The sequence below is a fragment of the Rhineura floridana genome, chromosome 5 (assembly GCF_030035675.1).
Source record: "Rhineura floridana isolate rRhiFlo1 chromosome 5, rRhiFlo1.hap2, whole genome shotgun sequence".
NCBI lineage: Eukaryota > Metazoa > Chordata > Lepidosauria > Squamata > Rhineuridae > Rhineura > Rhineura floridana.
The window spans coordinates 172,170,198-172,183,096 of NC_084484.1; the positions used below are offsets into that span (position 1 = coordinate 172,170,198).

A 12,899-nucleotide genomic window follows, 5' to 3' on the forward strand; every position below is an offset into this window, starting at 1 on the left:
ATTATTTTGCTCTTGAAATGGAAGCTGCATTGAGGTCACCTGGTGATGAATACAAATATACTAAATAAATGAATAAATAAATTTGACAGCATCCTCAGTCCCAAGGATGGGGAGCCTTTGGACCGCCAGATGTCTCTGGACCACAACTCCCATCATTCCCGACCATCGGCCATGCTGACCAATGGATTTTCAAATTAGTCCGCAGTCTTCTTTCCCTCATCCTGTAATAAGTTGGCTTTAGGGTTAAAGCTTTTGCTCTATAAAGCAGCTGCCTGGAATAATAATGTGCACTAATAGAGTCTGTGACCTTGTCAAGGGGATTTCATCTTTTATTTCTAAAGTCACAAAAACAAAGGAGGTTGGTTTGATAGGGCGAATGAGTACAGTGAGCCCATCTGGGAGCTTTCTGTGTATGTTCCAGAAGGTCTTGGGCTCGGGAGCATTTGCTTTTCAAAGCCAACAAAGGGTCCCAGGACTAGAACCCTCTGTGGGGCCCCTCCTGTACCCATTGCTTCCCACCATCAGCATACATGGGGACAGCACTCCAGTCAGCACCAGGAGGCCTGCATTTAAGTTTCCCACAGAACTCTGAGTACCCAACATAACCTTGCTCTGGGACACTGTGGGAAATTTAAAATGACAGCTTACATGTGCCCACCACCAGTGGGCCCTACTGGGCCTCAGCAGCTGCCCGACTATGTCAACTGCTGCTGCTGGCTCTGTTGGGACCTTTCAACTTCAAAACAGAGTACAGATCTGCAAGTTGTATGGCTATCTCATCCTCTCTTCCATATAACTTTTTCTTCATTTTTCTTGTTATGCAGAAGTCTTTAAAGATGCACCCCAAACTTTGGAGTGTTCATATCGGTAATAAAAATGTTAAATTAAAGAACTTTAAAAAACAAACAAACCCACCTAGATTTAAATCCTATACAAACTAACTCATGCAACCCCCAGTGAATTCAATGGGGATTTAATAATGGATTACTGTGCACAGGTTTTCGACTTTGGAAACTCGACACCAAAAGAAAATTCCAATTTCTTCAACACTGGTAAGGCTGGTGATTGTACCTTTTTTAAAAAAACTGCTGAGGCAGCATGAAAGGCTATGGGAAAAGCCCTGCCCCCATTAAGCACCAATCACATGGGGCCCCTTCAAACGCAAGGCCTTAGGCAGCTGCTTAATTTGCCTAATGGGGGGGTCACCTCTGCTATACCATCACAACCCAGGGTAGAAACACACACACTGTTCTGCTGGTTCCAGAACATCACCACCTTTTTCTTCTGAAAACGAGGGCACACACCGCTAGTTGAGCCCCGCCGTTTTTTACTGTAAAACCATTTTAAAAAAATATAGACTGTAAACACAGTAGTTGCCAGATCAAAGCATTTCCATTAGCCATACTTGGAGGGGGAACGGGTTGATCCACCGATCAGCTGCAAAATCTATTTGAAGCTGATTTTTTTTATAAACAAAAACGCACTCAAGCTGCTCCCACCAGGTTTTACAGTAAAAAGGGCCGCCGTTTGACTAGCATTGTGTGCCCTCATTTTCAGAAGAGAGAGGTGGAGACGTACTGGAACCAGCAGAACAGTGAGTGCGTTTCTACCCTCAGCTTCAAAGAGATTCCGCAACTGATTGGCAGATCAACCTGTTCACCCTCCAGGTGTGGCTAATGGAAAAGCGTTGATCTGACAACTAGTGTGCTTACAAGCCCATCTCTAGAGATGGCTGTTTCATTGTTTTCCCTGTCTTGAGATCATCCTGGATTTTGAGAACTATCAAACATGATTTCTTGATGGACTAAGGAAACAAGTAGATCTTGATATAGAAGAATTCCCCATCTTCCAGTTCCCCAAGGATGTGATCTAACTGGACAATTAGCAAGAGTGTTGTTGGATCCTAATTTCCTTAAAAGCATAAGTGGTGTTCACACCTTACATTCAATGAGTGTATAATCTGTGTAACCAAATAGTTGAGCTGTACACTCATACAGTTATTCACATGGGATGTTCAATGGCTATGCAGTCTATGTACACAGCCGCTGAGCTGCACAAACCAAGAAGTGTACAATCTTTCACACACGTACATTTGTAAAGGCAGACAGTAACTGTTCAGGGTAACATGAGAACAAGCCTGCACAAAGGAAGTCTAGGGTCTCCAATTTCCAAAGTAAGTAGGACTTTGTCAAAATGAAGCCAGCTTCTTGGAACCTCTGGCATTTCACAGCGTTTCTTCCAGAGTCCCAGCTGCAGCTGTTACTGTGAAGGCCGCAATGGAGATTTGCCTCTTGACCTCCTCCCAGGCCTTCTGTTGGTCTGCTGCACTGGCAATGTCAAACAGGGCATCGTAGACACCAGGAAAGGACACTCCAGCGTACTTGTTGTGCCGGTTTGGAGCAAACAGGATGTGCCTGGAAAAGAAGGCAACAACTGCCCATCAGCGGAATAATACAGCAGAGTCCATGATAACATGTGGAGATGTTGCACTTGGTGAGCACCCTTAAACAACCTTACAGAACTTTCCAAGGGAAACAAGCCCTGTCTTTCAGTATCTTTTGTTTCTCTACGGCAGACGTAGGGAACTTTTTTCAGCCTGAGGGCCACATTCTCTTTTGGGCAAGCTTTTGGGGGCCACATGCCACGGGTGGGCAAAAGTGGCCAGAGCAAGCAAGGAATGTAGATTTTACCTTTCTACAGTGTAGGGTTGCCAGGTTCATGGCCTGAGACTGATCCTGTATAGGAGAAGAAAAAGTCAGCCAAGTGCAGGTGTTCTTGCAACCCTGTAATGAGAAAAACCACAAGGTGGAATTCTCCCTCCCCCCCCTGCATAACTTTTAAAGATACAGAAGGCCTCTTGATTGCCAGGTCTGGCCTCCAAGAGGTCTTCTGTATCTGTAAAAGTTGTGCAGGGGGAATTCCACCTTGTGGTTTTTCCCCTTACAATGTTGCAAGACCACCTGCACTTGGCTGACTTTCTCTTCTCCTAAAGATACAGGATCAGTCTCAGGCCATGAACCTGGCAATGCTACTACAGTGGGCTAGTCACACTCACATACCCCTCTCTTTCCTTCACCCAGAAAAGCAAGAGGCATGATCAGAGTTCAGGAACAACCTGGCAGATACACTTAAGCTGCAAAGTAAGGGCCAGTGAGGGGTGTGGCCTTGGGAGAAAGGGTGTGGGTTAGGAGGGGGTGTGGCCTAGGTAGGGTACCAAGGGCCAGAAAGAGGGGCCTGGAGAACCACATTCAGCCCCTGGGCTTGAGGTTCTCCATCCCTGCTCTGTGTACCTCACACTTACAGTAGGAGCACAGGTCAGACTCTGCCACCAGGCAAAGAGGGGAGGCAGGAAGACCACCTGTCTTTCCTTCTCAGTGGGGTTGGAGGACCACATGCCTGCCTCCACCACTGGCCCCAGCAAGTGAGGTTTCAGGGTGGAAAGGGGAGGGGATTTGGGATGGTCAGGAGGGGCTTCTTGGGGAGGAGATCAGGACAGATTTGGTTTGGCTGGGAAATGAGCTGAGGCATTTCCTGTTTTGTGTGTGTGGGGGGGACTTGGCTTATTTGCATCCCAGTTCAACATGCGCCAGTGGACAAGGCCACCCATCACTTGTTACAAACTTTAAAATCACCGAGATACACTTCTCTGTATACATGCCTGTGACAAATTGAATCTAACTTTTTTTTTCTTTTTAAAAAAAGAGAGCTGCAGGGGGCAGAGGGCCTAACTTTTAAGGAAGGTAGGGGAATAAATAAAAAAGGGTTGATACATATTTTCTTCCTCACCTATAGAACGGCCTGCCAGGTAGTCCAAGAGGATCAATAAACGCTCTTTCCAGAAACATCAGTTGATCATTCCATGACCTCACTGCAACTGGGCTGAAAATTAGAGCACAGGGACCAAAATGTTAATGCTTCCCCAACAGAGCCCATGTGCACCACCCTTTGGTGGCTCATATGAAAACAGACACTCTCAGAGCACACCGGTCTTTTTATGTTAGCTCCTCAGCCACTCAGGGCTGGGCTACACTATAGCTAGACCCTCTCAGGCTTCTCTTCATCAGTGGACCTCAGCCTGAAGGAGGACTATGCCCCTGGGTGGAATGGCCTAGATGTCCAACAATCTCAGTGACTTACTTATTGGTGTCCAGTAGTTGCAATCTCTTGTGAAAGTCACTGGCAGCTTCTGAAAATGTCTTCACCGCATCAAGAAGAGAATCTGGAACATCAAAGAGGGAAAATGTTTGCCACTGAATTCATGAATCTTGTTACAATTTCTTGCTGCATCCACAGGGATAGAGCGTGGACAGTTCTGTTAAACCCTTGTGCCACTGGTATGCTTTTTAATTTGTTCAAAGGAAGTTTCAAAGAATTCTCATGAAAAGAGGAAAGGGATCAGCAACTGCAGTGACCTCTGGACCAAATCCAGACCCAATTGCCAATCCATAAGAAAAAAGAGGATCGGAGAGGGAGTTGCAGTAGCTATGGGATTTGCTTACAATGAGGGATGGGGGAGAAATTTGCTTCAGTTCATATTTTAATGCAAACCTACCTAATTAGCAGTTCTCGTGGGGGGGGAGTGAACCAAAATGCAACTATCCTTCCAAATCCACACTTCACCAAATTTGGCAAAAAAATGTGTATAAAACTGTGCATAAAATGCATATGTTAAAGAAAATAGCATATAAAAATGAATTATATTGAAATTGCTTGCAAATATGCAAATGTGTATAAATTAGGCAAAACTGACTATAAAAATGTGTGTATTGTGAGAGACGTGCACTAATATTTTCTGAAAATTTTTCATGAGGACTTTTGGAAAAAAGGGAAAGTGATGCAGAAAGGTGGCAAACTGAAATTAAGATCTGAAAAAAATAAAACTGAAATCGACAGCTACAGTATGTCCATCCCTACCTGCAAGCGTCTTATGGGAGGGGAAAGGGCTTGGGCCTTGGCCCACCTTTTTTCATGAACATGTGAAGCTAATGAGTCAGGCCACTGGCCCACCTAGATCCACTCTGTCTACTATGATGGCCAGTGGCTCTCCAGGATCTCAAGGAGATGTCATTTCCCGCCCTGCCACCCTGAAGTCCTTTAACTGGAGTTGCCAGAACTGAAAGCCACGACCTTCTCCATGAAAAATAGGGGATCTGCCAGGAAGCGATGGCAGCGTTCTTCAACCTAGGTTCCCCAGATGTTGTTGGACTCCAACTCCCATCACTTTTGGCCATTGACTAAGCTGGCTGGGGTTGATGGAGTTGTAGTCCAACAACATCTGTGGACCCAAGGTTGAAGAAGAATGAGCTATGGTTTCTCCCATAAACAATGACAACCCTAGTTGCTGAGCAGGGAAACTGAGGCTTGTAAATAAGACACAACCAGCATTAAGGAAGCAAAGAGCCCACAAAGTGACTGATGGGAGGGTGGGGGTGGGATCGATCTAACACCATTTGGGACATGGGTAGCAGCTAGATTAACAGAGTCACCGGGGAACTTTGGGAGTCCCACCTTGTGATTTGAGACATAACACTTTCCAAGGTCCCTTCTGACTCTAAAATTATATGATTCTGTGCTGAAAGATTCCTGCACTGAGTAAGGCAAGGGTGGGAGACTGGGATCTGTTGGCAGTTCTCTGGAATCTGCAAGGTTCCCAATTGGTTAAGAATAGCAACAACACAGCTACTTTTTCCACCTTCTGAAATAAAGAAAGCTAACCAGGGGAATGGGGCTGGCTCCAGCTTTCTGGGAGCCCCTTAGGCACAGGCCTCTTGTCCTCTTGCTTTTCTCCTCAAACTTCCTCTCTCTTGGCCCCATCCCTTTAAAGCAAAACAAATCTTGACCAACATGGCAACAACCCCTATTGTAAAAAAAACACCATATTTCCTCAATGAATGGATACACCACTTCCACACATCTAAAATTAACCCTTGGGTCTCTCTACGGTAATCTCATTTCACTCTTCCTTTCTTGGAGATGAAAACATATAACATTTTTGCACAGGCAAATCATTAGGTCATATCTGATATTGTAACAACTCCCATAAGCTGGATCTGCCAGCAGGGTTGGGTTGGGCTGGGGCCAATGAGAGGCCCGTCTGAGCTCCTGGGCTCTCAGCCGATGCCTCACCTGGCCCACTGCTGGAGCCGGACCTGCAGGAGAGGACTTTGTGTGCAGGCTTTGAGTTCAGTTCAATTTTGGTAATGAAAACAAATATCTAGACTCAGAATGTGCTCAGAGGGATCCTGCTCTTTAATTCTAACTGAATGTCTTTTGCCCCTGTCTCTGGTAAATCTTGGGCTTCTAGTAAAACCAAAGAAGATCTGACAACTGGAGGGGTTGGATCACACACAGCCAACAGTCTGCATTTGTACTTGAATTGTTCTTAGATGTTTTCATTGTTCTATCACTTATGTGCTTGCTGCTCTGGGCTCCTATGGGAGGAAGGGCAGGGTATAAATTTAATAATAACACATAACATGGTGGCCAGTGTGGTGTCATCCAGATGCTGTTGGACTCCAGCTCCCATCATTCTTGACCATTGGGCTTGCCGGCTGGAGCTGATGGGAGATGTAGTCCAGAACATCTAGTGGACATCATGTTAGCTACCCCTGGAATAGATGACCTCCAAGTTTGCTCCAGCTCTGCAATTCTATGATTCTTAGCACGTTTGGTACTACACATACGTAAAGACACATTGTACGTCATCAATGCTGCTTGGTGTTTCAGGGTCATGTTGTAAATGACGTTAGCGTAGCTGATGAGTGCCTTGGCGTAATCTTGGCAGTCAAAAGGAAGGATGACAGCGTCTGCCAGCTCAAACACCATTCCTCCACGCACCCGGGCCACGACCAGGTGGTTCTTAAAAGTGGGGTCATAAAAGCGCTCCACAATCTCATAGGTCTCGTAGACACTGTGATAAAGTGGGTAGCTACTGTATTTGTCTACCTTCTGAAAAGAAAGAACACATACAGATTGCATTGTTACATCTCATCATTTTTTACACACAGCAAACACCCATGTATTGGATTCGATAAACATTCAGTATTCTTTAGCATAGGCATCACCAATGTGGTGCCAAAGAATGTAAGAAGAGGCAGCTGGATCAGGCCAATGGCCCATCTAGTCCAGCATCCTGTTCTCACAGTGGCCAACCAGATCTGAGCGCAAGAGCACTCTCCCCTCCTATGGTTTCCAGCAACATGGGGGGGGGGAGAGAGAGAGAGAGAGAAAGATGTGCCCTTAAAAGATGTAAGGGGGATGCAGGTGAGGTGGTTGAGTTCCTCCCTCTTTCCCACCTCTGGTGCACATTAAATCCCCCCATACCACCTTTCATGTGTTAAGGATTCAGCAGTAGAGCTGATTCTATACATGGGATGGCTGCCATCTTGTCTACTTGGATTTCAAACAGTGGAGACTGGTCACTCAGGACAAATGGGGCACTGCCACACTAAACTCAGACTGCCTTCACCCAGCATCCACATGACCCTCTCCATCAGCCTCCTCCTCCTTTGCCTCAATGTTGCTTTTGTAGAACTCAGCAGGGAGGAGGATGGAGACAAAACCATAGTACTTGCCTTTGCCTAATATTGGCTCTGACTCTGTCACTCATTTTCTCTTGCTCCGCCTACTGCTGGGATTCCCTGACTTCCACCATTCCAATCCCCATAAGCACCAGCCTCCACTGATTTCAAATGATCTTTGGATTCAGTCTTGATCTTACAAAACTGCACAGCCAAGCCCCTTTTTATTGCAGCGACGGCCTATAGTTGACTTTGTGTCAACTATAAATTGCAGTGAGCTTTTCAACTGATATGTAACCAAATTCCCCAGGTGGCCCATTTTAGTGGGTAATGCTGTTTGAAGTAACAGAAAAAGCATACCCAGTTTTTAGTGTAGCGAGCTCTCCCCGATGCGATACCCAACCTCTGGAAAAAGACTTCAAAATCATTGCCGGAGCCCAACTTGTTGATCCTTTTGAAAAGAAAAGATAGGACAGAGGGTAAATTGGGTTTTAAATGTCCCCATGCTAGCAATTATGGACTTTGATGCAGAAGACTCTACATTTAAAAAAAATCAGATACATCTCAACTGTGCTCATTTCTGCATATGCAAGACAGGACCACCCTTTTAGATTAGGAAGCACACAAGAGATTTTAGTAAGGGGTTAAGAGTGGCCAGCTATACTTTGCCAAAAATGAGAATTTACATCTCTCTCTCTCTCTCTCTCTCTCTCTCTCTCTCTCTCTCTCACACACACACACACACACACACACACACACACTTGCAAATTTATAAAAAAAAAACCCACTGTAATTTAAAGATAAAATCAATACAGCTCACCTTAGTGGGGTAAAGACCAGGTGACATGTTCTTGCTCAGACTGCAGACCAGCTGCTGCTAACTGTTGATGGCAAACTTCAAGGTTCCTCCTGTCCTTGTTTACAGATCCTTAACTTTAAACCAGACCTGGGCTAGACAGTCCTCAAACAGAGGACATCTTCAAACAGAGGACTGACCTCTGGCAGACCTTTAAAAGAGAGGACTGTCCTCTGCAAACCAGGCCACATGGCCACCCCAGCCAAGGGAGGTCAAGAAGCTCACGGTGGCATGCTGGGCTCTCCCCCTCCCCATTTTATCCTCACAACATTCCTGTGAGGTAGGTTAGTCTGAGAGCCTCTGACTGGCTCAAGATCACCCAGTGGGCTTCATGGCTGAGTGAGGATTGGAACCCTGTTTCTCCCAGGTCCTAGTCCAACACTCTAACTGTAGAGATCAATGAGGCTCAGCTGTCCCAATTCCACCTTGCTTGGTTTGCTGTTCAATCTAGTCCTTGTGAAGAAACCCCATCTCAGGAAGGAATCACAGTTATGGATCCCCCATTGCCAAAACAAAAGCAATAACAAAAATAAAACAAAAAAATCACCCTTGGATTTACCTGGGCACACCTTTATGTTCTGCTGATGGATTCTTCTCATACCAACTTTCATAAAGAGATCTGCCTTCAAACCCTTCATCAGGGCTTGGTATCTATTAAAACATAATACATTTTGCTTACATGACTATGAAAGCGATCATCAATCCTCTTCTATTCCATGGGAAACAGAAATGGGAGGCATTTGTTTTATATCTTGCCCTCCCTCCCAAAGGTGCAAGGGCAGCTAACAACAAATAGTAGAAATGCAATAATAAAACAGTTATGAAAAGAAACCCGACATTATTATCCCCAGTTCAAAGACAGAGTAGCAGCAGAGTGATAATACTCTTGCCATCCCAAAGCAAATGAAAAGGCTTTCGGATTGCACCAGAACACTGCTAGATGCAGCCTGATTTTGCCCAGGGGAAAATTCCATAAATGGGACACTGCCACTGAGAATGCCCTGTCTCCCATCACCACTTGACGAGCCATCCATGCTGATAGGAATAGGGTACCTCCTGCTAATTGCCCCCCTGTGGCCAGATGGGTTTGGGGGAGGCTCTCCTTCTACCCAAGTGACACCCACCCAGAAGGCTGAATCCTGGGTGTTCAAGTGGTCCAAATGGGAATGTGTGAACAACATACCATCAGGAGGCTCCTTCCTTTCTACAGACCACAGTTTGTTGGTTGGGAATAGCCCTTCTTACTGTTCAATGTGTATCAAAAGAATGCAGCCCAGCGCTAAATTAGATTTGCTGATTCTGGCAAAGATTAAGCTTGCTGCTACTATACACTGTCATTACCCATGTCATAATATATCTGCTTCACAGTACCACATAATTTACATGCCTAAGCTTTAATTATTGTTTTCCAAAGAAACTGTATTTTTCAGATAAAACTTGACACAGATTGAGAAACACAGACAGTTTTCTGTGTGTTCATTTTCTATTTTTTTGGATAATCACCTTTATGAAAATAAAAGTGTTAGAAACACATGCTTTGCATTCTCAGAATCATAGAAAGTTAAGGGTTGGGAGGAACCTTATCAGCCATCTAGTCCAGGGTTAGGCAGCCCATGGCCTTCCAGATGTTGCTGGACTACAGCAACATCCACACCATATATTTATTCCACTATTATTCCACTTTAAACAGTCACAGCTTTCCCCGAAAGAATCCTGGGAAGTAAAGTTTGTGAAGGGTGCTGAGAGTTGTTAGGAGACTCATATTCTCCCCACAGAAGTACAGTTCCCTGAGTGGTTTAACAGTCAGTCCCTCTTCCCAGAGAAATCTGGGAACTGTAGGTCTGTGAGGAAATCGGGGTCTCCTAACAACTCTCAGTATCCTTAACAAACAAGAGCCTTAAGTGATGCTCCCCCAAAAGGAAGCCCCTTCTCCCGCAAAAAGGGAGGAATAGATGTATAACAAATTAATAAATCATGTTTCTTCTCAGAGTGCATTCTTTTTTTTCTTTTTCTTTTTACCTCTTTAGTCAGATTGTATACTAGGCTGTACATCAGTGGAGTACAGTCAACTCGAAGGGTGTAGTTGCCTGAAATAAAATAAGTTTTGTTGTTAGATCCCTTCAAGTTGTTTATGACTTATGGCGACCCTATGAATCAGCAACTTCCAATAGCATCTGTGATAAACCACCCTGTTCAGATACAAGTTCAGGTCTGTGGATTCCTTTATGGAATCAATCCATCTCTTGTTTGGCCTTCCTCTTTTTCTACTCCCTTCTGTTTTTCCCAGCATTTTTGTCTTTTCTAGTGAATCATGTCTTCTCATTATATGTCCAAGATATCATAACCTCAGTGTCATCATTTTAGCTTCTAGTGATAGATCTGGTTTAATTTGTTCTAACATCCAATTATTTGTCTTTTTCACAGTCCAAGGTATGCACAAAGCTCTCCTCCAACACCACATTTCAAATGAGTTGATTTTTAAGTAGTTGCCACTTTAGTCTCTTTTTGACGCAACTTGAAAATGCTTTGAGATTAATATCTCCCCAAGGAAACAAAGAAAGATTGAGAGCAAAACCAAAATGCAGTGGAAGAACCTACCAGTGAGGTACTTAGGTATCTGGGTATACCCAACTATCAAAAGGACATAATTGCAAACAGATGACTTCTTTAATGGACAAAGAAATGGGAAGGTATATTATCTTGTGTTGGTTGGATTTCTGCAGTAACAATGTTAATATTGCCCTAAATCATCTTTTTGCTAATTACGTTCCCCCTGGCTATCTTGAGAGGATGGCAGAAAAAGTTATATACATTCATATAGAATGATAAACTTACCAGCACAGTACAAGGAAATTTATATCAAAAAATGAATGATGGAGGGCTAGGAGGAACAAACATAACTCGATACTATGATGCAATAAAGTTATCATTAACAACACATAGGGACAGCCCTAATGATTCTTTTTTAGCAGAGCAAATGCTGTATAGAAAACAGATATGGGAGTTGTTTTTATTATTTATTAATTAGATTTATATCCTGCCCTTTCTCCCAGTAGGAGACCAGGGAGTTGTTATGATATAGACCCTGAGAGCTCCTACATCTTCCAGAGTTGTTAACATCAAAGCTACTTTTAAAATCTGGAATAAGTTACCAGATAAGATTGCTTCATGATCGCTCCATGATCTCGTATTTCCTCCCTGTTAACTAGACAATTTGTGGGCATAGACTTGCATAACACAATTAATACTGTGAATTGAGGAACAACGCTCAGCTTTGTCAATTGGTTTGAAAATGTACATATCTCCTGTAAGTTGTTTACTAGAATCAATAAGTTTAGACCCCCCTTCTATCAATTTTCCCAACTACGGCATGTTACAGAACAAATAGTTTCTAAACATGGTGGGCCTAGGAATTTGACTGCATTTGAAAATCTTCTTTATAACCCTGTAACCCAGAAGTCAACCAGTAAAATCTACAAGGTACTTTCAGAATTAGACTCCATCCAAATGTGGGCCTTTTACAAAAAAAGAGAGAGAGAGAAGGATCTGAATAATTTCAATCTTCCTATACAAGAATCTGAATGGGACTGGCTTTTTAGAATACTGCCAGAACTGCTGATTTAAACTCTCAGTTAAACAGGAGTTATTTATGTTGTTAAAGATTTCTTCTTCTTTGTCTTAAGAGCTGGTAATCTGGTAAGTATATTGTATATGCAGACAAGATAAAAAAGAACAAGGTGAAGAAGAGAGGAATGTAAGAAGTGTAAAAGACGAGAGGAGACAGAATATATATATATTCAAATTAATGATGAGTTTTAGACATAATAATAGAGAGAGCAAGGAAATAAAATCTTAACAAAGCAGTAATAGCAGTAACAAAATTGGATAAGCAATGATGAAACACAGTTACCTATTGCTGTTCTATACAGAGAACTGAAACTGTTTCTGAACTTTAAAACAAAAAGAGAAAAGAAATTGCTACCTCCTCTCCAAACAGGCTTTGAATATGTAACTCTGCTGTTATTTTAAACAGACTTTCAACAGGGTTGCTGCTTTTACATTGCTCTCTCTCTCTCTCTCATAGGGATGGGGGAGAAATTCAATTCAGTTTGCATTTCAAGCCACATTTATCAAATTTGCACTTTCCGAAACAATATGAGAACCAAACCACAGCCTTCCTTCGAAATTCGCACTTATCCAAATTTTGCGATACAGTTCTCCAGCCAACCAGAGTTCACATAAATGCATATATTGGGGGAAATGTGCATTAAAAATGAATATATTAGTTAAACATACACAAACACATTACGTTAGGAGAAACTGCGTACAAAATGTGTTTACTGGGAGAAAGGGGCACTAAAATGCTGAAGAATTTTCATGAGGTTTTTTTTTTAATTGCAAATTGCTGCAGAAAAGTGCAGAACTGAATTTAAGACTGGGAAAAAGAGAAACCAAGAGACCCAAAATGGACAATCTTTCCATCCCTACTCATTAGAGACAGAGAGACAATATCCACCTCCGCT

At 43.3% G+C, this 12,899-nt stretch overlaps 1 protein-coding gene across 2 annotated transcripts in view; it reads right to left on the minus strand.

Moving 5' to 3' along the window:
* Positions 1-318: 318 nt before the first annotated feature.
* The window catches only part of LOC133385571 (glutamate carboxypeptidase 2-like), a 58,728-nt gene continuing 46,147 nt past the window's right edge, over positions 319-12,899 (minus strand). For both annotated transcript variants that reach the window (XM_061628869.1, XM_061628870.1), the window contains exons 13-19: positions 10,396-10,463; positions 8,936-9,027; positions 7,881-7,971; positions 6,684-6,948; positions 4,138-4,219; positions 3,787-3,879; positions 319-2,414 (exon numbers count right to left, since the gene is read on the minus strand). In XM_061628869.1, coding sequence (XP_061484853.1) covers positions 2,225-2,414; positions 3,787-3,879; positions 4,138-4,219; positions 6,684-6,948; positions 7,881-7,971; positions 8,936-9,027; positions 10,396-10,463 — 881 coding nt within the window. In that variant the 3' untranslated portion in view covers positions 319-2,224. The remainder of the gene's footprint in view (positions 2,415-3,786; positions 3,880-4,137; positions 4,220-6,683; positions 6,949-7,880; positions 7,972-8,935; positions 9,028-10,395; positions 10,464-12,899) is intronic.